The sequence below is a fragment of the Pseudorca crassidens genome, chromosome 1, assembly GCF_039906515.1.
Source record: "Pseudorca crassidens isolate mPseCra1 chromosome 1, mPseCra1.hap1, whole genome shotgun sequence".
NCBI classification, from domain to species: domain Eukaryota; kingdom Metazoa; phylum Chordata; class Mammalia; order Artiodactyla; family Delphinidae; genus Pseudorca; species Pseudorca crassidens.
Window position 1 is genome coordinate 86,366,594 of NC_090296.1, and position 26,972 is coordinate 86,393,565.

At 53.3% G+C, this 26,972-nt stretch overlaps 1 protein-coding gene across 1 annotated transcript in view; it reads left to right on the forward strand.

The window, feature by feature from the left end:
• The window catches only part of STARD9 (StAR related lipid transfer domain containing 9), a 120,288-nt gene that overhangs the window by 83,163 nt on the left and 10,153 nt on the right, over positions 1 to 26,972 (forward strand). The window contains exons 17-29 of the mRNA XM_067744613.1: positions 1,627 to 1,665; positions 2,108 to 2,159; positions 2,493 to 2,630; positions 3,334 to 3,416; positions 3,536 to 3,639; positions 8,825 to 9,018; positions 9,453 to 9,924; positions 11,639 to 11,913; positions 12,416 to 21,701; positions 21,889 to 22,086; positions 22,505 to 22,688; positions 23,054 to 23,191; positions 24,184 to 24,258. Of these exons, the coding sequence (XP_067600714.1) occupies positions 1,627 to 1,665; positions 2,108 to 2,159; positions 2,493 to 2,630; positions 3,334 to 3,416; positions 3,536 to 3,639; positions 8,825 to 9,018; positions 9,453 to 9,924; positions 11,639 to 11,913; positions 12,416 to 21,701; positions 21,889 to 22,086; positions 22,505 to 22,688; positions 23,054 to 23,191; positions 24,184 to 24,258 (11,238 nt within the window). The remainder of the gene's footprint in view (positions 1 to 1,626; positions 1,666 to 2,107; positions 2,160 to 2,492; positions 2,631 to 3,333; positions 3,417 to 3,535; positions 3,640 to 8,824; positions 9,019 to 9,452; positions 9,925 to 11,638; positions 11,914 to 12,415; positions 21,702 to 21,888; positions 22,087 to 22,504; positions 22,689 to 23,053; positions 23,192 to 24,183; positions 24,259 to 26,972) is intronic.

Sequence of the window (26,972 nt, forward strand, 5' to 3'; positions counted from 1 at the left end):
GTGCACTGGGGGTCACGCCCTCCCTCATGTTCTGGACGTGAACCTGGGGAAACAGGATTTCAGTCTACTTCTAATCATGGCATTTCTGCAGGTTTTGTACCCATTTCCCCCCTTTTTGTTTGTTTAGATCCTGGTTTGGGTAGTAGTATAACAGTAGTCACTCAAGATTCTCTGTTTTTATTTGCTAACTTGGTTCCAGACCCAGAACTGGTCCCTCGCAGTGGCCTGGGAACTGTTTGCCTGAGTCACCTTGGGAAGCACCTTAGGTGGGGAGCGGGCAGCAGGAAGGGAGGGTGGAGCAGGTTACTGATATCCTGGACTTCATCTCATAACTGCCTTTGTGCTGCTGCCCCTCCCAATAAACAGGCATAAAGAGGCAGAGGGGCAGCAGGCACAGGCGCCAGCTCAGCCCATGTTAAATGAGATGCCAGCACATTTTGGGGTAGTTTCTGCTCTGCAGATCTAGAAGTTGGGATGTGCTGTGGCCTTTATTCCTTTGGGAGGAATGTGCCTCATCATCAGGGCTGACCTTGAACCCCTGAGAGTGGTCTTGACCCCCCTCCCTCGATTCTGGATGGCAGTGTCTGGAGACCGGCATCCGTTGGATCGTGTGATCCTCAGTGGCTGAGAGGAAAAGCCTGGGCTCTGGCTGGTTGTGGGTGTGCGGGAGGAGCCAGAGCCTTGTTCATTCCTTCCAGGGGTCTTAGGCGATTTTGGGAGAGCTACAGGGCCCTCCTTTCTGGCTGCTGATAGTGAAGCCTAGTGCAGAACTTTCCAGTCACTTCAAAAACATCAGTCACCGGGCAGGTGGTTTGGCGAGGTTGGAAACACGTGGGCACAGGACCTGGAGAGACCTGAATGCTAGCTGGGGTTGTCTTATTTAGTGGGTGGGCTCCCTGGGCAGCTTATCCCCTGTCAGCTTCAGATTCCTGATCGTAATACCTACGTTCTGGGTTGTTAGAGGATTAAATGAGAGCTATCTGTAAAGCACTTGGCGCAGTGCCCGGGACACAGGGAAAAGTTAGTCAGTAAATTATAAATACATATCTTGGGCTTCCCTGGTAGCGCAGTGGTTAAGAATCCGCCTGCCAATGCAGGGGACACGGGTTCAAGCCCTGGTCCAGGAAGATCCCACATGCCCTGGAGCAACTAAGCCCGTGCGCCACAACTACTGAACCTGCGCTCTAGAGCCCTCCAGCCACAACCACTGAGCCCGTGTGCCTAGAGCCCATGCTCCACAACAAGAGAAGCCACTGCATTGAGAAGCCCACGCACCACAACAGACAGTAGCCCCTCACTCTCCACAGTTAGACAAAGCCCGTGCACAGCAACGAAGACCCAATGCAGCCAAAAATAAATAAATAAATTAAAAAAAAGAAAAGATAAATACATATGTAAACTTGCATCTCTGTTGCCGTGTTGCTGCCTTCCTCAAACAGAGCTATGTGGTCTTAAACTGCATTGTTATAGTCCAAGGGCCAAAGGCCTTGTCTTCTACTAACCCAGTGATTCATTGATAGTAACTCCAGTTTCCCCCTCCTCTCTTGTACTCTCTTCCAGTCTTTTTTGATTCTAGATGTGCTTTTCTCCTTTTTGTGCTTCTTTTTTGTGCTTTACTCTTCTTAGAATCTGGTGTCTGTTAAACTTCATCTGCGGACCAAGAAGGTAAAAATCCTGTGCTTCCATACATCATCCTAGAAGGCATGTCTCTTTGAGACTGACTGGACCAAACTTGGACCACATTAACCTTAAGCCCCGGGAGAAAGCTATACCCATGTGCCCACTTCCTCAGACTAGAGAAGCTCTGACGACCTAACTCCAGGCTATGGGACAGAAAGGAGCCGGCCAGCCCTAGTTGGACTTTGCAAAAAGCTGGTGCTGCCTAGTCGTGCATTTTTCTGACCCCACCGTCTCAGGGGCTTCCTGGGCTGCAGCGTGAGTGGGCAGAGCAGTCAGAACATCCTGGAGCAAAGCTGAGAAGTGGTGTGGAAAAGGCTAGGGTGGGCATGGGAGGATGGTGATGACGCTCAAACAGGTGGGCTCTCCTTTGGGGGCAGGGCTGCATCCCTTTTTATTCTCATTAAAATGGCTTTGTTTTTCCCTTTAGGAGGGGACAACAAAAATAGGAAGGATTGACTCAGACCAGGAACAGGACATTGGTGAGTGACAGAGCATATGGGTCCGATGCTCTGTGGCAGGTATTCATGCTGGACGGGTTTCTTCAGAGGAACATGATGGTGCTCTGAGAGGCAGGAATCTTTGAGGTCCGAGGGGCCGCTCCTCTTTCCCTGACAGGTTGTGGGTCTGGGACATGATAGGAGGAGACCCACACGGTGGGATGATCCAGGTCTGGGTGGTTTCAGGTGGTGGCTCTTCCTCTCCTGTCATGATGTGAGATCTTCCAGATTTGGATTCTGATCTCATCAGAAGGCTGGAGGAGGTGTTTCTCTGGGCTGTGCCTCCACCCAAGTGACCCCCGCCCCCTCCTGTAGTCCTGCAGGGTCAGTGGATCGAGAGAGACCACTGCACTATCACCAGCGCCTGTGGGGTCGTCATTCTGCGGCCTGCCCGCGGGGCCCGCTGCACAGTCAATGGCCGGGAGGTCACCGCCTCCTGCCGTCTGACCCAAGGTAGGGCCCCCTACAGCCCGGTTTATGCCAGGATGAGTGATCGGCGAGCTCCATTCTCATGGGCCAGACCCAGAGAACTCAGTGAGGCAGGCTTTAATGATGGAACACCCAGCTTCTGCACCCAGAGATCTGAAGATTCCCTAATACAGTCCTCTTCCTGTAAACAAGCCCCAATTCCAGGGCTCCAGAGTAGAGAGTGACTCTCTGAAATTAGTACCTGTGTTTGTTAGCTCTGTGTCCTTGGGAAAGTCTCTGAGCCTCAATTTCCTATAAAATAGGAATAATAATAAAATCGTTGTGAGGATTGAATGAGCTAATCTGTGTAATGTTCTTAGCAGTGTTCTTGGTACTTAGAAAACGTCCCTTATCATGATTACTGTCACTATTACTACTACTATTAATCTATTCAGATTCTCTCTGTCCTTTGAGGCTGAGCTTGGATACCCCCTCTTCAACAAAGCATTCCCTGACTACTCCACCTGGAGCTCATCTTGCTTTCCTTGGGAATAGCAGAGCTCCTCCTGTTCATCTCATTAATTCAATACATACGTTGTACGGTATCCAATGAATACATATCTTATTGACTCAGCTAAATTATCAACTTGTGGGGGTAGGACTTTGTGCCCCAGAACAGTGGCCTGCACGTTACATGTGCTCAGAACACGAGCTGTGCATTGAATTCGCATCGGTCTCTGTGCCACAGGAGCAGTCATAACCCTGGGGAAAGCACAGAAGTTCCGATTCAATCACCCCGCAGAGGCCGCCGTCCTTCGGCAGAGGAGGCAGGTGAGCACATGGTGTTTCCACGTGGCTCCTGACCTCCCCGCTTCTCCTTTCTGGAGGGGGTCGAGCTTTGTCCGGCTCTGTTGGGATGGGGGTGATGATGCTTCCTTCCTTGTCTGCAGGTTGGAGAGACTGTTGGTAGCAGTGGCTCTCTGGAGTGGCTGGATTTGGACGGAGATGTCACTGCCTCCCGGTTGGGTCTTTGCCCTTTGCTTGGGAAGCAAAGGTGAGAGACAGCTGCTCGTTCTGCTGTGGGACGTTTTGGTTTTGCTTTTTAATTCATTACAACATGGAGCAGGGAGGAGATGAGTGTAGCAGCCAAGCTCGGAATGAGGCCTGGTCTGAACCAACGTGGGCGAGTGTTCTGAGGACGCTGAGCTAGCCACTCAGCTGGTGGTTGTCAGGGTGGTGGTTGTGGCCTTCCTTCATTTCCCCTTGGGTATTGCAACTTTCTTCATCACTGAAAGAGGTATATAGCATATGATGTTTCCTGTGGCCACCTTCCTCTGTCAACAAGATTTACACCTGATGTATTTGTGGATATCTTTGCTGCTTTTGGACCCACCTCTTTAAGTTCTATTAACCCCTTTAAATTCTGGCCTGCCTGTGTGCGAGCTCCCATGTGTGTCATTTAGCTCCAGGACTGTGGCTTCCTCTGAGTTTTTAAAGTGACTGTGAGATTGAGAAGCCTCTTTTCCTCATAACCGTGGGTCCAGTACTATGCATGAGGGGCAGGAACTCCAGGACCCACATGAAAATATCTTGGGGCTCTGCCCTGTGCTACTCGCTTCACCTGCCTTGAGACTGTGGAGTGTGGGTCCGAGTTTTCTACATGACTCATGGGAACTGCTTTTCTTCTTCATAGTCGTTCTTTATCCATTTCTGCATAGAAGCCCCCTCCCAGATCGAGATGCCTTGTGGGTTGGATCCTGGGAATAATGGTGTCCTGTTCTGAAAGCCACAGTGGCTTGTACCTTGGAGACTTCCTGTAGAAAATGTCAGCAGGGGACCCGGTACCTGTGCGACCCCTGGTGTGGGGGGCTGTCCAGCACCATGAGCACAGGGTGCCTGGGAGGGTTCTGATGGCCCTTGGTCCCCTGCTGCTCTTTCCTCAGGCCAGGAGCCTTGATGGCAGCTGAGGATAGCCTTGGGGCAGACCTCGGTGGTGAGATGTTGGATGAGGACAGGAGTGCTCTGAGGCAGGTAGTATGAGCAGCAGGCAGGTGCTCACAGGAGGGCTGCTGACGACCAGAGGACGATGCTCCAGGGCCTAAGGGAGGATGGTCAGTGTTGGGTGACTGTGGGCCCTGAGGGGTGACATAGGGTGGAGCATATCACGATCAAGGTAGACTCAGGACTGAGGCCGGGGCTCTTGTTTGTCAGAGTGGCCTCCCTTTTTGTAGTGAAGTCATGAAAGGAGGCCTTGTCTTAGGTCAGTTCCTTTGGGAAGTCGCACTGAGGATGTGTTTTTCCCAAAGTCCAGAGGTCTACAGGGAACGGTTCTGCAACTTAAAGAGCCTTGGATGCTGAAGAGATATTTTGGAGTTGGGTAAAGCGGCCTTACCTCTTGGCTGTACGACAGAAAAGCTGTGTGACCTTAGGCAAGCTACTGAGTCTCTGAGCCTATTGGCTCACCTCTAAGTAAGGATGCTACCGTCTCCCTCCCAGGGGTCCTCGTGACACGGGTTGAAAGAGCGAGTGCACATGGAATACTTTGTCCAGTGCCCGACACCCCACAGCCCCGCTGCCGGGAGGCCCTCACGGCAGGGGCTGCCCGGGAAGGTGGCCTCCCTTTTGCTTTCCTGTCCTCCCACCTTGCCCCAGTGGACCCATCCACCCCAGAGAACACTGGGCTTCTGCCTTTTTAAGGTCTTCTCAGGCTCTCTAGCCCCATGGGCATAGACGTGACCTTTCAGTCTCACCAAGAATGCACCCTTTCATGCAGAGGACAGAGGGGGACTGGAGAATCAGGCCTCTCCCCCTCACTGCCTTCGCTCTTAAGCTCCAGCTCTGGGAGCCTGTGGGCCAGGCCGGTCCTGCCCAGCTACCATTGCCAGCACGCGTGCGCCAGCCCCTGGCAGCAGCGGGTGGTGTGGGCTCAAGGCTCTGAGCGGGCAGAGGGGCCGGGAGAGAAAGTGAGTGTGCGGAGCCCTGCACGTTGTCAGCAGGGCTCCCCGTCTGGGCTTGTGTCTCCATGAGGGTCTCTCATATGCTCTTGGGTGGGGTCGGCTCCAAAGCCTCCCCGTGTCCTAGGTTTCCTTTCCGCCCTCTTTCTCTCTGGAGGGATGCTTCTCTGGTGGGGAGCCTGTGAAGCCAGAACTGACTCTAGAGCAGGGGAAGTTGGCGTGTCGGCCTCCTTTTCTCCCTGCAGCAGTGAGTGATCTGGACCTGAGAAGAGTTTGTCCTTGAAACCTGTCTGTTGTCCGTGTTCTTGGCATTTTCCCCCTGGGAATTTTGGGAGCTTAACCTTAAGTGCCTAGAGCCCGGGGGACACTGTGGCTGCTGCCACAACCTCTGCCACCTCAGCGAGTAGGTGCCGTTGCATTTCTGCTGTGGAAGCTGCCAGCGCCGAGCTGCCGGAGGGCGCGATGGAGCCCTGGCAGCAGCTGGGGATGCTGGAGTCCCCCAGGGAGAAGGGCACCGTCTGAGAGGGACAGAGGTCCTTGGCCGCAGGTTACTGAAGACTGGCCCTTGGTGATCTCCCCAACATATAGCATTAGGTCGGCTTGTTCTTTTTCACATGCTTTCAGGGAACTTGGCTGATGTACTCAGCACAGGAGACATTTTCAGTCTGATGGTGTATGGCTCCTCGGACAAGCGTGCATGTCTGTGGGGCTCCTCCCAGACAGCCTCTCCTTGCGGGCTTGCAGCTGCTGTGGAGGAAGCTGTATTGGGTCTGTAGAAGCTGACAGGCTGGCTACAGCTTTCCCTGGGGAAGCGTGGAGGAGCTCCCTTCTAGGGAGAAGCAGATTGTAAGTCTGAGGGTCCGGCGACAGTCAGAGAAGGAAGCTGAACACTCTCAGGGAATTCAGAATAAAGACCTCCTTCCTACCCCTTGTATCTGATGTTGTAGATCTTAGCTGGGTGTGTCTAAGACCCTCTGATGGGCTCGGGTTTGTAATTCAGCCGTGTCTGTGGTCAGACACAATTTGGAGCTGTGACACAGGCGTGATACTTATAAATATATGTGTAAAATGTTTTCCATTAACTGCTTTTTCTGTTTGTATGGCACTAACTGGCTTCTCATTCCAGTTGCTATCCCTGGCCTTTGCCTTACGTGTGACGAACGGCGCCTTTCCTGTTTTCTGTACCTTCCACTCTTGTGTGTTGCCCTTTTGCCCACAGCAGCCAGCAGCCGTCTTCCCCAGAGCACGCTCGCACAGGGACCTGGGCCCCTCCTGATTCCTGGACTCACTGTAGATTGAGTCACCTCCCAGCCTCCTTTCCAGAGAGGAGCCTGCCGTTGTGTCAGCTCCCACCCACGCCCCCATCCATCTATTCACTCTCCCACCCGTCCCTCCTTCACTGTCCTCCTAAGGCTACATTAAGAAATCTTAATTTCTTCTAAGACAGAGGCAGCAGACTTTCTGTGAAGGGCCAGGTTGTGCTGTAGCCTTCGCCGCAGCTATTCTGCTGTGCCGGTGAGGCCCGGAAGCCCTCGAGACGATACATAAACCACACATGTGGCTGTGTTCCAATAACTTGATTCACAAAAGCAGGCAGCGCATCATTTAGCCCGAAGGCTGTAGTGTGGGGACCTCTGCTTTCATTCTGCTCTACAAAGTGATAAACCTCCGAAGTGGAATGGACCCCTCAGAGCACGCTGCTCAGATGGTTTGCCATCTGCTTCTAGTGTTAAGTCACTTAGAGAATCTCCAAGCCTGAGAGCCGTGGCCTCCTGGGGCTGGAATGAGGGCCGAGGGCAGGAGAAGCGAGGCTGGCTGGGGCTTTTGTGTCGGTCTCCAGCAGACCCTGACCCTTCCCAGAGGCTCCCCCTCCCAGCCTGGAGTGGAGCCCCGTGCATTTGGCTCTTTTTGAAACCTGAGTGACAGGGACGGAGAGGCCCTGCGGAAACAGCATGGGAGGCCCTTGCATAGAAGTCACGTGTGACCTAGGGAGAGGTTAGCATGAGGGGAGAAGCTGTCAGTCTTCAGAGGAAGGCTCTTACTTATCCATGGTCACGCAAGAACCTGGTGGCAGAGTAAAAGCATGACTGTAGTCTAGAATTTTTTTTTTTTTTTTTTTTTTTTTTAGGTGGAGGTGCCAGGGATTGAGCCCGGGTCCTCATGAAAGCCAAGAGAACCTTTTTTAAAATAAATTTATTTATTTATTTATTTTTGGCTGCATTGGGTCTTCGTTGCTGCACGCGGGCTTTCTCTAGTTGCAGCTAGCGGGTGCGCGGGCTTCTCACTGCGGTGGCTTCTCTTGTTGTGGAGCACGGGCTCTAGGCGTGCTGGCTTCAGTAGTTGTGGCTCCCGGGCTCTAGAGCGCAGGCTCCCGTAGTTGTGGCTCATGGGCTTAGTTGCTCCACGGCATGTGGGATCTTCCCGGGCCAGGGCTCGAACCCATGTCCCCTGCATTGGCAGGTGGATTCTTAACCACTGTGCCACCAGGGAAGTCCCAAGAAAACCTTTTTAAATTTTGTATTATTGGAAAATTTTAAATACACTACAAATGATCAACTCATGGCTAATCTTGTTTCATTTATATCCCCAACTCCTCCCCACTGGATCTAAACAAATCTTGGACAGTTTCACCAGTAAACGTGTCAGCATGTATCTCTGAAAGGTGTGGTCGAGTCTAAAGCTCTTGAACCCTCGTCCAGGGCTCATTCACCGAGAACAGCCCTTGAGTGGAGACCAGCTCTCCCCTGGGGCTCCTGCTGCATACACAGCTTGGCGTGCATCCGAGTTCCCTCTCCTCCTACTACCACATCAAGAGGGTTTCTGCTTTAGGAGTGGAGGTGCAGTCGTGATCGCTGAACAAGGAGGAGAGGGTTTCCATTCCCACAGTGTTTCTGGAGCTTCTGCTCTAGTCTAGTTACAACAGATTTTTAGCAGATACCTTTTTATTCTTTTTTAAAGGACAACGTTTCTTGATTTAGCTAAAATGTTGTGTTTTCTAAAAACAGCCGCTTTACTTTCCTGGTTATTTTCCTTAACCAAAATGAACTTGTGTTTCTGCTAAACCCACAGTCTAAGAATATGCTAGTCTCAGGACTGTTCTCTCCTCCCGCACTGTGACATCATGAGCTGCCTGTGACACCATGCCTGTGTGTCCCAAGTTGCCAGAAGTCCAAAGCCCTCTCTGCCTTATTGAATGCAGGACTCCATGGGAGGGGCTCAGGCCGTGGAGGTGTTTGCTGAGCTGGGTTTACATTTCCCCCCGGGTAACCCCGGCCCCTGTGACAGGAAAGCGCTGGGAGAGCAGAGTGACAAGGACCACAGGCCACCAAGGGCTGGAGAGACACCCTGTGGGGCCCAGATTCAGCAGCAGCGGCTGTGCTTCGTGGGGGATTTGAGGCAGCGAATCCTAGCGGGACAGATTAGAACCAAACAGGAACGGGAACTGGACGGGACGTGTGCCAGCCAACAGGTTAAAGACGGTAGGAGCCTGCTTCCCCTTCCCATCTCTCCACACTGCCCTGGCCCTCTGTATTCTCTCCTTTGTTTTCTTTGTGATATGATGGAATCTTTGGTGTTAGGGGTTCTCTCCCCTCTTTTAGAGACCAGAGGCTCTTACACGGGGGCTGGAAGCAAGAATAAGGAAGCAACCTTCCTCACTGCCCTCATGCGTGCTTTTCCAGGTTCTGCTGCTGGCCCTAGCATGTGCCCGCTGCCCTGCTGAGGCCGGGGCTTCGTCCACTTGCCCTGTGGTCGGGGGCCCGGCACTCCTGCCCCAGAGGGCCACGTGGCCCTCATCCCACCACGTCACCCTGGCCAGCTCTTCACTCTGTGCAGGTGCAGCCGTGGCCAGAGGTGCCTGAGTCCAGGGAGGGAGGACGGGCTGACCTTCTCTCAGGGTGTTTTTGGTTCGCAGACCAGCAGTGGCTACTCAGAGAAGGGACCTGGCCGGCCGGCTTGCAGCAGCAGCTGCAGCAAGACCGTGTAGAAGAGAAAGAACTTGCAGCCGCTGTTCCATCTGATTCATGGTGCCAGACAGACCCTGAGACTCAGCCATCTCCCCTGGTCCAAAGCCAGAAGAGGGTGGTGCACCCGCAGCTCCTGCGGAGACTCGCGCTTCGGGTGGCGGAGCGGAACGGCCGGCAGAGAAGGGTCTTGTTCCAGCTGAAGAGGACCATCGAGAAGCCAAGGCTGCTGGGGACCCACAGGAGACCGGAGCAGCTCAGGTTGCTGTGCTGGCTCCAGGATGACTGCCCCCGGAGGCCCCCCTTCCCGGCCCCCTGCCCTGGTGCCCTGGTCCTAGGGCCTCAACGCAGAAGCAGATTGACAAGGTGCAGTTCCTTGAGCCTCCGAAGGCCCTGCAGCCGGCACTCAGCCCAACTGCGCAGGTACAGCCGTCGGAGGCCGCCGTGGGGCACTGGCCGAGGTTTACAGCCTTGCTGCCCGGGCAGCGATCTTTACTTCCTGGGGCCTCAGTTTCCTCCATTTGTGAAATGGAAGAATGTGTCTACTCTTCTTTTCCTCATCGCTTTTTCTCCTGATCACTCTCTTCTTTCTCTGTAGTTGATGTCTTCTAAGATTTTCCCTGCCCCCACTCTGAGGGGCAGCTCTTGCTGCTCTGATCATATCTGCTGAGGGAGAATCTCAGCCTCATTTTCCGGGTGCTCTAGACCCTGACTACCACATACGTCTCCTTGTGTGTGTCCTGCCGCCACTCTGTCTCATATTGCCTCAGACTGCACTCTTCCTCCCTCCCCTCCCCTCCCACCCGACCTGCTGGCTCCAGTCAGTTTCCCAGCCCACCTACCATGCTGAGCAAGTGAAACACTCTCTTTCTGACTCCTGGGTTCATTTTGGGATCCTCCTTGTTTCTTTTCTCCTTCACTTCTCACATTCAGTCAAGGTGAGGATATGTTATCTTCCAGACTGCTTGGAGCAGAGGACTATGTCTGCCTCTTTATATCCTCCAGGCCTAGCGCAGGGCCTTGCCCATATTAGTTGCCCAATTAATGTCTATTACTGTTATGTTTGCTTACCAATCTGGTCTTTAGAGTACTAGGTAGGCTTTTTTTTTTTTAAGTTTTATTATGAAAAATTTCCGACATACACAAAGTTGAGAGAGTTGTGTACCTGTCACCCATGTTCAGCAAATGTCAAGATTTACCATGCTTGCTTTGTCTCCCCTCCTTCCTTTTTCTGATGAAGCATTTTAAAGCAACTTTTAGACGTGATGTCATTTCAATCCTACATCAAGTATACACTTCTGAAAAATAAGTTTTCTTATAACCACATTGTCATCACACCCAACAAAATTAAGATTAATTATTCAGTATAATCAAAAACCTAGGCCATATTCAAATTTCTCTAATTGCCTCAAAATATATATTTATAGTTAATTGAAATTAAGATCCAGTAGAATTTACACACTGCATGTGGTTGTTATGTCTTTTAAGTTTCTTTTAATCATGCTTTTTAAAAATTTCTTCATATCATCGATTTGTTAAAGAAAGTGGGTCCATTCTGTAAAATGTGCCCCTTTATAGATTTGTCTGTTTGATTCCTTGTAGTGCCATTTAAGTTATTATTCAGTTCCTCATGTTGGAAGTTTTCCCTAAAGGCGTGGTTAGATCCAGATGCAGTTCAGCCTTTTTGTAAGATAAAGAAAATGAGGAACAGAGTGTACCTGGGGCTTCTTTGAGAGCCAAGACTATAGTCTGTAGTTTCCTTATGTACCTAAAGAGCTGACCCTGAAGGCTATAGGGGACAGTGACATTGGCCTAGTTTTTTTTTTTTTTTTGCGGTACGCGGGCCTCTCACTGCCGCGGCCTCTCCCGTTGCGGAGCACAGGCTCCGGACGCGCAGGCCCAGCGGCCATGGCTCACGGGCCCAGCCGCTCCGCGGCATGTGGGACCCCTCCGGACCGAGGCACGAACCCACGTCCCCTGCACCGGCAGGCGGACTCCCAACCACCGCGCCACCAGGGAAGCCCTGGCCTAGTTTTAAACCTCTTTCAGAGCAAACTAAGTGGGACTTCATATTCCTTCTCTCAGCAGGAAGTAGGGACCTCTTACTTTTCTGAGATGGCTTTCCTTGTCTCCACAGTATTTTCCTGAATTGGGATCCCTCCACCACGTCACCTCCTGTGCCTGACCCTACTGAGCAATTATCAGAGAAAACCCCATCAGAAGAGTACTTGCCCCAGGCTGCTTATTACCCCCCAAGGAAAGGGCATTTCATCAAGCATGCCCTCCGTTCTTCAGGCGAGGGGCAGCTCTGCACAGCCAGGAAGGCCCTGGCCAGGAAGGGCGCCTCACCCTCTGGCACCTGCCTCACTGAGAGCTGCGAGTCTGCCAGTGTCCAGGAAATGGAGAGAGTGGGTAAGCAGCCCCGTCGGATGGTGGCCCAGAGTTTTGCAGCTAACAAGCTAAAGCCATGGGATAAGCCGGAGGTCCTCACCCCTTCCACCCAGACCAGGAGGGCTAAGGCCACTCACCTGCAGGGAGGGGAAAAGAAGGGAACCTTGGGCCCCATGAGGCTGCTGAGGGAGCCAGTTGTGGTTCCTTACATCCCCATGGATCCAAGCAAGCCACTGGGCGTGGAAAGACAGCCAAGACTTTCTGGGCAGAATCCACCCCCCCACTTCTCCAAGCGGGGCATCAAAGAGGCAGCAGAGGGTCCTGGCAGCTAGGGTTGAAAAGTCCTCTCGCCTGCCTCACAGCAGCCCTTTGAAGAGGCAACACAGTGTGGGGGACCCAGACACCACGGTCTCACTCACAGGTTCCAGCCCTGTAGAGGATCTTGCGAGAGAAAAAGGTGGTGATTTATCTGATGCAGATAGCAGTTACTCAGTCGATTCTCTGTCCTATGTCTGTGCCAAAGCCCTGCTGGAGCCACGGAAGCTGGAGGAGCCCCAGGGGAAGGAGCGGGATCTCCCAGGGCCAGATGACTCCGACAGCGAAGACAGCCAAATATCTGAGGACTCGCTGGCCGAGAAGGGGTACCAAAGCCCACAGGACAGCCCAGCGCTCAGTTTTCTCACCCGTGGCCATGGCCACTCCAGGGCCAGAGCTCAAGCCTCTGTGAGGGGCTTCACCACATCCTCAGACAGTCGACTGTTCACCCAGACGCACAGGAGCTTTTCCCTCGACAGCCTGGTTGACACTGAGGAAGAACTGGGGGACGATCGGCAAGGAGAGCCTTTCTTCCGTTCAGCTGACGAGATGCCCACGGAGACTTTCTGGCGCCTGCAGAGCTCCAGTCTGCCCGCAGGGGACGAGGAGGCAGTGTGCAGGCCTGGCCCCATCAGCCACAGAACAGGAGCCAGGCTGGATGCCGCCCTGCCAGTGAGCAGTTCGTTTTACCTGGAGCTCCAGCCCCGCTGTGAGCAGCCCGAGTTGGCGGTGGAGGCAAGCCCCACAGAACAAACCAACACTCTCCAAGACGTGCAGCTTTCCAGAGGGAGCCCTCTGGCGTCCATGGACTCCTGGTTCTCCTGTGACTCCAAGAACAGTCCCAGTAGCCCCCCAGGTTCTTTATGTCCAAGTCCTGATGTCCAGGATGTTCAGCCCTGCGGTTGGGAGAGGCCTGGATACTGGCCCAATATGGAAGAACTAAAGTCATCAGATACAGAAACAGTCCTGTCCTGCAGCTCCAAACGGCCCCTGGGCGGTGCTGAGCTGCCCTGCAGTGTCAGAAGTGCATACACAGTCCCTGTTTCTGATACGACCAGGGTGTCCCTCTGGGGCTCTTATAGGCTTCTTCAGCCAGGAGCCGATGGCACCTTTCAGGCCAGAGGGGTCCCTGACATGGCCCAGAAGGGCGTCTCTGAAGCATCTGACTCTAGTGTGTCAAGCTTGTTGGCTGCCTCTGCCACCTCATTCACTTACGTTGGCAGTGCCTGTGAGAGAGACTGGGCTGCCCTTCAGCAAAAGTACCACCTTGAACTGTCTCATCCTGTTTTGGAGGCCACAGGAGCACCCAGTCTCCCTCCTCGAGGGAAGGGAAAGCCCTCCCTCGAGGAAGACTCTGGTTCCCTGACCCAAGATTCTGGCAGAGGAGGAGATGCTCTATTGCCAGTTGGTCCTAGGGTATCTAGCAGCCCGGATTTCAACAACTTTCCTATCCATCTGTCCAGAATTAGGCGTCTGAGAGCTGAGAAAGAACAGGACAGTCTGCGTGTCGAGGTAGAAGGTACTTCAGAATTCTTTACAGCTAATGAGAAAGAGGTGAGTCATAGTGGAACTTATTCAGCGGACGTAGAATCATCGACTTCTGGAACTACAAATGTGCACGTCTCTACAGCAGCGAACAAGACAGCACATCCCGTGATGGAAGCATGGGGAGTCAAAGAGAGCAGCTTGGAAGAAGCCTCTCAGAGTAGCGAGAATCCTGGTCTCATGACGTCCTCTGATGAATGTTTCATCCTGACGAACGCTTGTCACCATATTGTCACCATAGACACCAAAGAACCCCATTGGCCCCGAGGCTGGGCTCCTTTGAGGAAGAATAGTGCAGACCCAGGGGGGCAATTAGGTCAGAACAGCCACCACCTCCCGCAGGAAGAGAAGACAGACTCCCAGGAGAGCTCCAAGGAAGCGGGTAGAAGACACAGCAGGTTTTCCTTTGCCTTTCCTTCAGGTCCAGAGCTGTGCCTCCACTCTGCTCCCTGGAATCCACTCCCATCTTCCCTGCAGCCACCTCCCTTGGAAACATTCTATGTGACCAAAAGCCGAGATGCCCTAAGAGAAACCGCCTTGGAAATCCCAGCTTGCAGAGAAGCAGGGGCGCCCTCCCCGCCTCCCAGGGAAGCATGGGGCTTTGGACATGAGCACCAAGTCCTCCAAAATGTGTATGTGAAGAATAAGTTGCCAGCGCTGTTACAAAACCAGAATTCCAAGATAGCATCGTCTCAGCAGGTCATGGCAGAAAGGCCAGCTGACCCGAACACCAAGGAAGCTTGCAGGGAAAAAGGGAAATGCCTTGGAAACATTAAAGAAAGCCATAACTCAGTTTATTTTTTTGTCACTCAGAACAGACATTTTCTTCCATCTACCAGCATAAAAGTATGTGAATTTGAAAATCAAGTTGGAATTTTAAATAAACACAGTCTTCCAGTGCTCAAGCAGGGAGAAAAGGCTACTGTACAGTCCTACTGCAGTGTCTCCTCAGACAATTCTGGGTCAAGGAAGCCTCCCCTGGTGTGTGAATCTGAGACGAGTGGGGAAGAAGAGCAGGGGCAGGATGCAGTCCTCAGAGACACCCCGGCCTGTGACATGAAGAGACGGTTTCCTTCCGGGGTCAGGTCTGATTTCATCTATAAAACCATCAATTTAGGCCTTGACAAGGACAAGATAGAGGAAGCCGCTTGCTCTTTGAAGTCCAGATCAGTGCATCATAGAGTAAGCAGCCCAGAGACAGCAGCCCAGGATGAGAGTCCAACCCACAAGGGGGAAAGGAGGAATGAAATTGGGCTTCCTGGAAAAGCGCTCCATCCAAAAGATGGCTCAGAAGAGTTTAGGCTTCCACAGGCAGAGTCCATGTATGAAAGATTCCAGTCAGTTACGTGCTTTCAGGAAAGAAACCTCGGTGAATGCAAGGTCCCTGGAAAGGTGCGAGAAGCGTTAAGCCCCAAAGAAGAACCTCCTGGAAAGAAAGGGAGTAAAGGAGATAATAATGCTGATGAGATGGCTAGGCTAATTAGGAGTGTAATGCAGCTGGAAAATGGCATCTTGGAAATTGAATCCAAACAGAGTAAGCAGCTAAATGCTTCCCACACACTGGGAGTCAGTAAGGAGTTTATGTTCCAGGACCAGAAGGACCAGGAGATGGCTGACCATGTGCTGAGGCCAGGCAGCTTTAGAAACCACCTGTCCTTCAAGGATCAGCCATCTTCTCCAAAGTGGAAAGATGATGTTATCTTTAGGGATGGTGAAGCTGGACAAATGGAGGTTAACAGTAGCATTGATCCCCAGGTACACGACATCAGATTTGTGAAAGGGCACACCCACCCAGCTGTATTAGACAGACCCGCCAGGGAAACTGGTGGTTATTTAGGGACATTTACAGTTTGCAGAGAATGCACCAACTCTTCTGCTCATCCAAGGAAAACGAAAGCTTCGGCTGGAGCTCTGCCATTGCAGCCCATGCCTGAGAGGACTTCTGAGGAGGGCGAGCTGGTGAATGCAGTGTACCCCAGACGGCCGCCCCGTGGCTTGGGAAGTCTCGAGGAGCTGGAGACCGTGAAGGGTGTTCAGGAAAGCCATTTTGCCAAACGCATACGTAGTTCTAAGCAAGAGGAGCTGGAAGTTCAAGGCAGAGTTGAAGAAACGGCTATGCAAAGAGGGAGCCTACAGGAGAAAGACAAAGTGGTTTCATTGACTCAGAAACTCCCTGGCCTGTGCCAGCGTTGTGTGTGCACATTTTTCAGCCAAGAGACCGACCCATTGCCAAGCCAGCCAGGGGCCTGTATGGCTCCTCGCCGGGACCTGAGCAACGCCTTGCCCTTGAATTCAGCAAGGCCGCCAAGAACCTGTCTTTATGTACCTGGTACTCTAGGCATCTCTTCTGTTGACTGTGTGCTGGATCCCACCCTATTGAAAATGCCCACCAGTCCCCTGGTAACTGGAGCGGGGCGTCAGGACCAGAGTGGAGAGCCCGGACGCCACAGCCCACAGCACGGAGACGATAGACAGGGCTTCTCCGCAGCACACCCTGCTTGGTGCGGGTCTGTGATATCCATGGCTGTGGGATCTCGCAGTCAATCCAGTGCACCAGCGAGCATTCCCCTGGGGGCAGAGGGCAGGAGGTCAACAAGCACCAGTCTGCAAGGCCACGGAGGGGACCTCAGAAGCACCTTGCTGGGCTTGGGTAGCAGGGTGGGTTCTCCTTCCGAAGCCGAGGCAGCTGTACCAAGAGGACCAGACAGAGCCAGTTCCCTGAACAGGGCCTCTAGCCCGCTTGAAAGGAGGGCCAGCTGCCCCTTAGAAGAGGGGGACAAGCGAGGCAGGGGGGAGAGGCAAAAGGCAGAGAAGGAGGCCGAGGACCTCAGTCCTGCCAGTGGTGCTTTCTCAGTACCTGTGTCCTTGCCAAGGCTGCCTCAGCCGGAGCCCTCTGCCCATCCAGCCACGTGCCTGGCTGAGTTGGAGGAGATAGGACAGGCGAAGGCCCAGGGGAAGCAGCTTCACAACGTGATGGCTGGGGGCACAGTCCTTCCTCACGATGAGACGCTATTAGGACCTGAATGTTCTTCAGGGGCCCCTGGCAGGCCTCAGTGTCCACAAATGGGCCAGTCAGTGTCAGCCAGGACCAGAAATGAGGGTGAAGCACGGGGATTTCATGTGGCGTCTCTCTCTGCTAAACCAGGACACCTGTCAAGTGATGAGAGGACATCTGTCCTTCAGGCCACACCCCCCTCTGCAGACAGCTGTCACCCTCTGCCCAGCACTGACACCAACACGGGGCCACGGCACTCCTCACGGACTTCCTCCCACGTTGACCCTGCTCCAGGTACAAGTCACTGTAGCGGAAAACGGAGACATTGCCTGGGAGCCGGTGAACAGTTGGTGCATCACACTAGCTCTTCTGAAATCATAGAGAAAGAGGGAGAAGCAACCAGAACACCTTCCTCTGCTGATGCTTTGGGCTCAGACAGTCTTCCTTTTTCAGCAGCTGTGGAGGAGGACAGGAGGGTAATGGTGGAGGAAATAGTGGCTGCCTTACCTTCTCAGGCCCCTTTTGATGATGCTGGAGGGATTCCATGTAGGCGAGGCCCGTTTGCTGCCTGGGAAGCTGCCCAGGGCATTCTCCCTGGCTGGCAGGAGAGCAGCCTAGCCCACCAAGAACCTGGGACTCTGGACAACACATGGGGAGGAGGTCCTGGTAACTTCCTAGTGGCTGCACAAGGAGGAAAACCAACCTGTTTTGAAAGTCACCTTGTGATCTGTGATGTTCAGAATTCTGCCCGTCTCTCAGGGCCTAACCAAGACCAGGGCCAATGCCTTGAGGCTTCCACCAGCTTAGAAGAAGGGAAGGCGAGTCCCAAATGGGGTGCCGTCCTTCCCAGAGCCCTGGGAGGGATTGGACTGGAAGCTCCCTCTCAGCAGCCTGTGAAGCGGGAGGGGCGTGTTGGCTCTAGGCTAGCAGAAGCCTGCAGCGCCAGCGTCAGAGGTCCCAGGCCAACTCCGTTGCCACATCAGAGACCCGGAGGAGTTAGGGAGGAGGCCCTGCGCGGGTGCCCGCAGGAAACTTCAGACTGTGGTGTCTTTTCGGGGAGCACTGAAGGCAGCAGGACCCTCAGCCCACCCGGAGGCCAAGCAGACAGCAGATCTCATCCTTGCCGGCAGCCGTGCAACCGTCAACCCGTTGCTTCCGGGGCCCGTGCCTCCCCTTCCTCCACTTCACTGTGTTACAGAGACGGTGACCTGGGCAAGGGGGCTTCCGAGGCCACCCCACATACTCGCCACCCACCCTGCATGGTCCCCCCCAGGGCCTGTGGGGTGGAGAGAGGAGAGGGCCATTGCAGGGAACCTGATGTACTCTGGGCACATGGCCTTGAGCCCAAAAGCATTAATGTGGAGTTGGGGCCGGTAGATGGCAGCACCCCGGAGACCTCTGCTGCTGCTCTCCTGCCTCTGGCTCAGGGCTGCAGCTTCTCTTCCGCCCCTGATGTGAGGACAAGTCCCCTCAGCCCCTGGGTTGCTGATGGAAGCTGCAGGTCAGTAGGGGATCCTGAGAAAAAGGCTGGCAAGAAGAAAGTCAGCGCCGAGCTTGAGGCTCCCCCTTTCCATGCAGGCAGGTGCTCTGAGCCACCCGGGAGGTTTCAGGACAGCTCCGCTGGTGGCTGGAGTGCACAGGTCTCTCAAACCAAGCCAGAACCACCTGCAACAGCTGGGGGACCACACAGCCTGAATTTAAGTGAAGGGTGTGTTGCGAGTGAGCCGCCGGTGGGACCACAACATGGATGTTTGGGAAATGCCATCAGATGCCTTCCAGAAAAGCCACAACTTCCCGCGGAGTCCAAGGATCCTAGTGGCTTGGATCCCCAAGCCAAATTGGTAGCAGAGTTACAGTGCGTCTCCGGTCCCCAGGTTGACAGCCCCCGGGAGGAGGAAGAGCAGCAGAGAGACCAGGCTTCAGGTGGCCGAGAAGATGCTGCCCGGGGCAGGAGCCCCCCATGTGCTGATGAAGGTGGCTCAGGCAGCTGTCAGATTAGAGGTGCAGGCAGAGAGGACGAGGCTGTGGCCAGGCTCCCTGCAGCCTTCAGAGACTCAGCCACTGTCCCCTTGGGGCAACGTGGAGCATGTTGGCCTGTGGCCCAGGGCCCTGGGCAGCCCTCTTCTGGCGGGGAGCAGCCGGCACCCTGCCACCGGTGCTCACTTCCTGTGATCGCCGTCGTCTCTGGCCCCAAACACTCTAGACCGCAGTTCTCTGTGGTCAGCTCTCACCGGTCTCTTCAGGAGCTAAGCTTGAGCGTGGAGCCTCCTTCCCCGACAGATGAGGATATACAGGAGCTTAGCAGATTGTGGACCCCACATCCCAGAGGCTGTTTCTCAGGAAAGTCTGCGGCAAGAACGTCTCTGAAAGCTGAGGGCTGCAATCAGGAAGCCGCCTCTGACCTGGACGGCATCGCTGCTGATCCCAGGCCCCTGCCGTCCACACCCCCTCCTTCCCCGGTGACTTCAGCTGTCTCGTGCATGCCGACCCCTGATCTCATGGCTGCTCGGCTATTTGGTACTCCGGAACAGGCCCAGCCAGGAAAGCCAGAGAGACTGGGTGGCCAGGCTCAGCCAGAGGCGTGGTGCTCTGAGGCGGGCGGAGGAGCCCTGCTTTTTGGCTCCAGCGCCATCGATCCCTGCGCCCTGCCCTGGCGTCCCGAGGGGCCTGCGTGTGTTGGCTGGAAGCAATATGTGTTTGGCGGCGCAGCTGATGTCTCCCGTGGCCCGACACCCCAGGGCCTGACACCGTCAGATGTGGACCGGTGCTCCCGTGAGGACGACGGCCTAGACGACCGGGGCTCCCCGGTCTACTCCCACCGCAGCACCTTGGCCAGTGCCCGAGGCCTGTCAAGTACACGCAGCCTCGTCGAAAGCACCTGCCGTTCCCGTGAGGCCTGGGGAGTCTGGGGTTCCTCATTTGCCCTGGGGAGCCCCCACGTCCTGATCAGCTCTGAAGGGGCAGCCCCCCCTAAGGGTCCTGACGAGAGAGGCGGGTTCCCGGGCACCCCTGAAGAGGCAGGCTGCCTGAGGAGGGAGCCTCCCTTGGCTGGAGGAAGTGCTGCGGGCCCGGTGGATGAGATTATGCTGCTGTACCCATCAGAGGAGGGCGGCCCTGTGGGTGTGTCCAGGATGAACACCGTGGAGCAGGGCACCCAGACTCTGGGCTGCAGGTCCCGCTGGAGCCATGCGGACCTCTCTGCTCAGTCGGATCTGGCCTCTTGGACCAGCATGCACAACCTGTCTCTCCGCCTCTCGCAGCTCCTGCACAGCACCTCGGAGCTGTTGGGGAGTCTCTCCCAGCCAAGGGTGGCCGAAAAGGAGTGGAATGCCAAGAGGGAGACCCCGGGTGAGGTGCCCCAGGCACTGAAGATGGACGGCTGTACTCAGACCACCATGGATGAGGGCATCCAGACTGACCCGGCCTCACCATCTCTGCACCTCCAGGCCCCAGAGGCCAACCCTCAGAAAGTCAATGCGGTCCTTGAAAGGCTGGGCTCAGATCTTTCCATCACGTCTCAGGAAAAGGGACATGTCCCCGGGACGCTTAAGAAGAGAGGGGCAGAGGGGACCGCACGGAAAATAGCAGGGCCCCGAGATCTTCAGGAAGAAAGCACACTCTGCAGGCCCCGGAGTGCCCCCGTACCCTCATCCCACTTGAGTTTTCAGAAAGTGCCCCCTGGGCAGAACCTGCATCCTCTGAGCCCCCAGGCTTCTCTGGATGCCCCCCTGCCTCCCAGCCTGGCTGGTGGCAGCCCCGGCTGCAGCCTCGGTGCACCTCCCTCCCCAGGGCCCTGTCCCCACACTGTGGAGCCTGTGGAGGAGCCCGGGGTGTGGAAGGAGCAGGGCCCCACGAGCGCCTTGCTGGTGGACAGGGCCTCCTCCCCGATCCTCACGCTTAGCGCCAGCACCCAAGGGTCAGGGCACCCCCCAGGCGCTTGGTCTCTCTCGGCCCCCTCAGCTCATTCCCTTGAAGGCTGCCAGAAGTTTGTCTCCCGCCCAAGCCTTCCCCTGGGCGCCCCGAGGGCTGCAGTGGGTAACTATTCTCAAACCACTGATGAGTCAGGTAGCTCTCAGAGCGTGGAGGCTCCGTGTGGAGAAGGTGGCAGTCCCTTAGAAGGGGGTGACCACAGGTGCTCCCTTGGGCTGAGCTCCCGAGGCCACCCAGAGCAGAGCGCAAAGCCCCAAGTCCGTTGCGTGGAGCAGGCCCCGCAGGGGCGTCAGCCCAGGACCACCACTGGGGTCCAGAGCAGACTGTCGCCTCCACCACCGGGAAGCAGGAGCCGGAGGCTGACTGATGGCTTTGTGCCTGAGGACGTGGCCTCCCTAGAGTGTGGCCCACTGAGCAGCAGGGGGCTGAGTCGATGGCAGTGCAGGACAGAGAATGGGGGTGAGAGCTCAGTGTCTCCAGAGGAGCCACGGCCCGCTCTGAACATTTCCTCTTCGTGGGGAGGCCTCTGGCACCGCCGCAGCTGCCCTTCCTTTGAGTTGGCTGACACCCCAGGGCTCCGGGGTTGCATCTTGGGCCCAACCGAGGCCTGCCAGCCTGAAGGGCCGCTGTGCCCCAGTTCCCAGACATGCATGGCCCCTGAGCCCCAGCACCACGGTCTGAGGGACCTCCCGGTGTATAACAAATCCAGCGATTGGTGTGGGGGTCAGGACGGCTCCCCTGGGGCGCTGGGTGTGATGGATTTGCTGGGGACCAGATGTGATTGCAGCTCAGGACAGCAGGGACAGAGGCTCCCACAACCTCATGAGGACCAGAGCCAGGCGCCCGAGTGGTCCCAGAGGGAGCAGATCCCCCTGCGAGTCGGGGCCCAGACCCTCTCCCTCAGCGTGGAACTCACAGAAGCAAAACTGCACCACGGCTTTGGGGAGGCAGACGCCCTGCTGCAGGTGCTGCAGAGCGGGACGGGGGAGGCACTTGCTGCCCAAGAGGAGGAGCCGTACGCCCGGTAAGGACCCAGCTCGGAGTGGGGCGACGAGGGCTGGGCGGAGAGGAGAGAGAGCCGAGCCGGCTGACAGCCGGCCGTTCCCTCCTCCCGGCTCAGCTCTGGGACCTTCCGGGGGTCAGAGAGAGGTCTGGAGATGGAGAAGGGCAGTCAGGGTCAGCTTCAGTGCCTCACTCACGTTCTGTCTCAGGCCAGAACGCACCGCAGAGAACCTCCGGAGGGAGCGGGCTGAGCGACTTCAGAACTTCCGCCGGACGCAAAGCCTCAGCCCCCAGAAACAACTGAGCTTCCCATTCAACCGGGATCTCCCCACCTGGGCCTTTGACTTGCCCAGCAGGCGCCGAGAATACCTGCAGCAGCTGAGGAAGGATGTTGTGGAGACCACCAGGTATGGTGGACCCAGAACCCTGTGGGGAACAGGCTCTGGGTGAGGCGAGTGTGGGGAGCAGGGCCTGGACTTGAGCGTCCTGGACACCGGAGGCTGCAGCTTCCTTTGCCAGGAGCGATTCCAGGAGTGGGTCCTACGTGACTGTGGACGGTCGGAGGCAACTGTGGAGACTGAGGCAAAGGGAAAGAGGAGGGTTTGGGAGGGAGCAGCGGACGGGGTGGGTGGGGGTGGATAGAGGAGCCGTGCCATGCTGTGTAAGACTGCAGGCCTGAGCCTCAGGGTGTTTGTAAGACCACACCCGAAGGCCCTGTGGGCAAAGAGAGGATGGGCCCTTCAGGAAGGTGGTGTTGAGCGGGCCTGGGCCATCGCCCACTCACCATGTTAGAAGGCATCTCTCCAACCCTCTGGTCTTCCCCAGGAGCCCACGGTCAGTGTCAAGGTCTCCTCACCCACCCTCTGACATAGAGCTGATGCTACGAGAATACCAGCGGGCCCGTGAGGAGGCCAAGGTGGAGATTGCCCGGGCCCGGGCCCGACTGCGGGAGCAGACTGAACAGGAAAAGCTGAGAATCCGCCAGCAGATCGTCTGCCAGCTGCTGCGGGTGGGGAGTGGGGCAAGCCTCTGATTTCAGGGTAGGCTCGGAGCCCGGGGCGGACCAGGGCTGCCTCTGAGTCTTGGGACTTAGAATTTGGAGGAGGGTGTCGGGCCCCTGGTGCCAGCTCAAAGCTGCTTCACTCTCTATTTTCATGCCATCCTCATCAGACCAGCTCCTGTCCCCAGGCCAGAGTTTGGGAGGAGGCGGCTTGGGTATATAGTTGGGGTGGGGATGGGGGAGGCATGGGGGTATGAGGCTGAGGCAGGAGGCACTGGGAGGTGACGGGAACTGGGGAGGTGAGAAGGGGTGAAAGTGAGGGTGGGAAGTGAGGGTGCACCTGGAGCTGGTTGACAGTAATCTGTCCTTCCCAGGAAGAAGAAAAGCTACACACCCTGGCCGCCTCAAGCTCTTGGTGCACCAGCTCCAACGGAAGTCTCTCCTCGGGTGTCACCTCCGGCTACAACAGCAGCCCGGCCTTGCCAGGCCAGCTCCAGTCCCCAGACAGTGTGGTGAGTAGGCAAATGCAAGCACGAATCGGGCCGGGAGCACCCTGGCAAGAGTTTGGGAGGAAGTTCTGCCTCCTGGAGGCCACTGCTGACGTGAGCCCTTCTCCTGTGCGATGGCCTTTGTCTTCCCTGTGGTTTTTGTCTCCCCTCCCTGTTTACTCATTCATTCATTCAACAAGTGTTTATTTTGTAGGCACTATTTTAGGCACTGAGCAAAATTGTTCTTGTCCTTAAACAGATTATTAGAGGGATAAATATTAAACAGCTTATTTTATTATTTAATTATTGTTGCAGTAGTTTCTGTGAAGAAGGGGTGCTAAGCCGGATGAAACAGGGACCTGACCTAGTCTGGAGGATCAGCAAAGATGCTCTGAAGAGAATGTGTTTAAACTGAGACTGGAAGGCCGAGAGGTAGTTAACTCAGTAAAAGTTGGTGTCTGGAGATATGTGGGGGGCAGGAGAATAGCCTTCCAGGCAGAGGGCCCAGCAAGTGAGGGAGGAGGAGTTGGGGGAACTAAGAGAAGGTTAGTGTGGCTGGAATGTAAAGAGTGAGATGGAAGAATCACAGGAGAAGGGACTAGAAAAGGCAAGGTTGTGTAGACACTATTGGAAATTCTGGTTGCTTTCTAACCTATCTGATCATGTTACTTCTCAAAGCTGCTGACAAGCTTTTTAGTGGGGAGGAGAATGACGAGCTTGCCAGAGAAGTGGCAAGAGCAGCCCTGGGTAGACCCGCTCACGACCTTGGCAAAGCCGAGTGAGAGACGACAGTTGCTTGGTTCAGGGCACCGCCCGCGTGGAGGAGCAGATGTGGATGCGCTGGCTAGAGCGTCCACAGGACGCAGGGGCAGATTGGAAGTTGGAGGCTGGAAGCAGGAGGAGTCAGAACCACATGCACTTTGGGCTTGAAGGGCTGGTGATGTCCATGTGACGAAGAGCCCTGAATGGGGCAGGTTTTGAGGGGAAGATCATGAGTCTAGTTTGGTATTTACTAGGTTGAAAGTGCTTGTGAGAAATGCAGGGGAGCAGCTGGAAATCAGGCAGTTGGGATCCAGATCTGGAGCTCAGAGGTAAGATCTGGCTGGGGATATAAAATCTGAAATTCCTTTTATAAGCAAAACTTCACACAGTAAAAAAAAAAAAAAAAAAAAAAAAAATCGTATTCAAACAGTAGCAAAAGACATAGAATGTCAAGTGCATTTTTCAGTCTTTTTGCCTCCCCAGAACCAGTTTGGTGTATATTTCCAGAGATAGTCTGCGCATCTATAAGGAAATGTGTATCTTTTGAGAATGTGTATATCTTTTTTACAATAGTGCGTTAATTTCTGCTGTATAGCAAAGTGATTCAGTTATACATATACATACATTCTTTTTTTTATATGCTTTTTCACTATGGTTTATTATAGAATATTGCATACAGTTCCCTGTGCTATACAGTAGGACCTTGTTGTTCCCATTATTCTTCTTTTTCTGACCCTGTAGTGTATTCTTTTTTTAATTTAATTTTTATTTTATATTGGGGTATAGTTGATTTACAATGCTGTGTTAGTTTCAGGTGTATAGCAAAGTGGTTCAGTTATACATAGGATGTATAGCAAAGTGGTTCAGTTATACATATCATTCTTTTTCAGATTCTTTTCCCATATAGGTTATTACAGAATATTGATAGAGTTCCCTGTGCTATACAACAGGTCCTTGTTGATTATCTATTTTATATATAGTAGTGTGTGTATGTTAATCCCAACCTCCTACTTTATCCTTCCCCCCGCCCCACCTTTCCCTGTTGGTAAACATAAGTTTGTTTTCAAAGTCCGGGAGTCTCTGTTTTTGTAAATAAGTTCATTTATGGGGCTTCCCTGGTGGCGCAGTGGTTGAGAGTCCGCCTGCTGATGCAGGGGACACAGGTTCGTGCCCTGGTCCAGGAAGATCACACATGCCGCAGAGCGGCTGGACCCGTGAGCAATGGCCGCTGAGCCTGCGTGTCCGGAGCCTGTGCTCCGCAACAGGAGAGGCCACAGCAGTGAGAGGCCCGTGTACCGCAAAAAAAAAAAAAAAAAAAAAAGAAGTTCATTTGTATCATCTTTTTGGATTGCACATATAAGTGATATCATATGATATTTGTCTTTCTCTGACTTACTTCACTTAGTATGATAATCTTTAGGTCCATCCGTATTGCTGAAAATGGCATTATTTCATTCTTTTTTATGGCTGAGTAACATTCCATTGTGTATATGTACCACATCTTCTTGATTCATCTGTCGATGGACATTTAGGTTGCTTCCATGTCTTGGCTATTGTAAATAGTGCTGCAATGAACATTGGGGTATGTGTATATTTTCAAATTATGGTTTTCTCCAGATATATGCCCAGGAGTGGGATTGCTGGATCATATGGTAGTTTTATTTTTAGTTTTTTAAGGAACCTCCATACTGTTCTCTATAGTGGTTGTGCCAATTTACATTCCCACCAACAATGTAGGAGTGTTCCTTTTTCTCCACACCTTCTCCAGCATTTGTTATTTGTAGACTTTTGGATAATGGCCATTCTGACTGGTGGGAGGTGATATCTCCTTGTAGTTTTGATTTGCATTTCTCTAATATCTATATTGAGCATCTTTTCATGTGCTTTATGGCCATCTGTATGTCTTCTTTGGAGAAATTGCTATTTAGATCTTCTGCCCATTTTTTGATTGGGTTGTTTGGTTTTTTGATATTGAGCTGTATGAGCTGTTTGTATATTTTGAACATTAATCCCTTCTCAGTCTCTTTGCTTGCAAATATTTTCTCCCATTCTGTGGGTTGTCTTTTTGTTTCTTATGGTTTCCTTTGCTGTGTAAAAGCTTTTAAGTTTAATTAGCTACCATTTGTTTATTTTTGTTTTTATTTTCATTACTCTGGGAGGTGGGTCCAAAAAGATATTGCTGCAATTTATGTCAAAGAGTGTTCTGCCTATGTTTTCCTCTAAGAGTTTTATAGTATCCAGTCTTAAATTTAGGTCTTAATCTGCTTTGATTTATTTTTGTGTATGGTGTTAGAGAATGTTCTAATTTCATTATTTTACCTGTAGCTCTCCAGTTTTCCCAGCACCACTTATTGAAGAGACTGTCTTTTCTCCACTGTATATTCTTGCCTCCTTTGTTGTAGATTAATTGACCATAGGTGCATGGGTTTATTTCTGGGCTTTCTCTCCTGTTCCATTGATCTATATTTCTGTTTTTGTGCCAGTACCTTACTGTTTTGATTACTGTAGCTTTGTAGTATAGTTTGAAGTCAGGGAGCCCGATTCCTCCAATTCAGTTTTTCTTTCTCAGGATTGCTTTGGCTATTTGGGGTCTTTTGTGTTTCCATACAAATTTTAAAATTTCTTGTTCTAGTTCTGTGAAAAATGCCATTGGTAATTTGATAGGGATTGCATTGAATCTGTAGATTGCCTTGGGTAGTATAGTCATTTTGACAGTATTGATTCTTCCAAGAACATGGTATATCTTTCCATCTGTTTGTGTCATCTTCGATTTCTTTCATCAGCATCTTATAGTTTTCGGAGTACAGGTCTTTTGGCTTCTTAGGTAGGTATATTCCTAGGTATTTTATTCTTTTTGTTGCAGTGGTAAATGGGAGTGTTTCCTTAATTTCTCTTTCTGATCTTTCATTGTTAGTGTATAGAAATGCAGCAGATTTCCATGTATTAATTTTGTATCCTGCAATGTTACCAAATTCATTGATGAGCTCTAGTAGTTTTTTGGTAGCATCTTTAGGATTTTCTATGTATAGTATCATGTCATCTG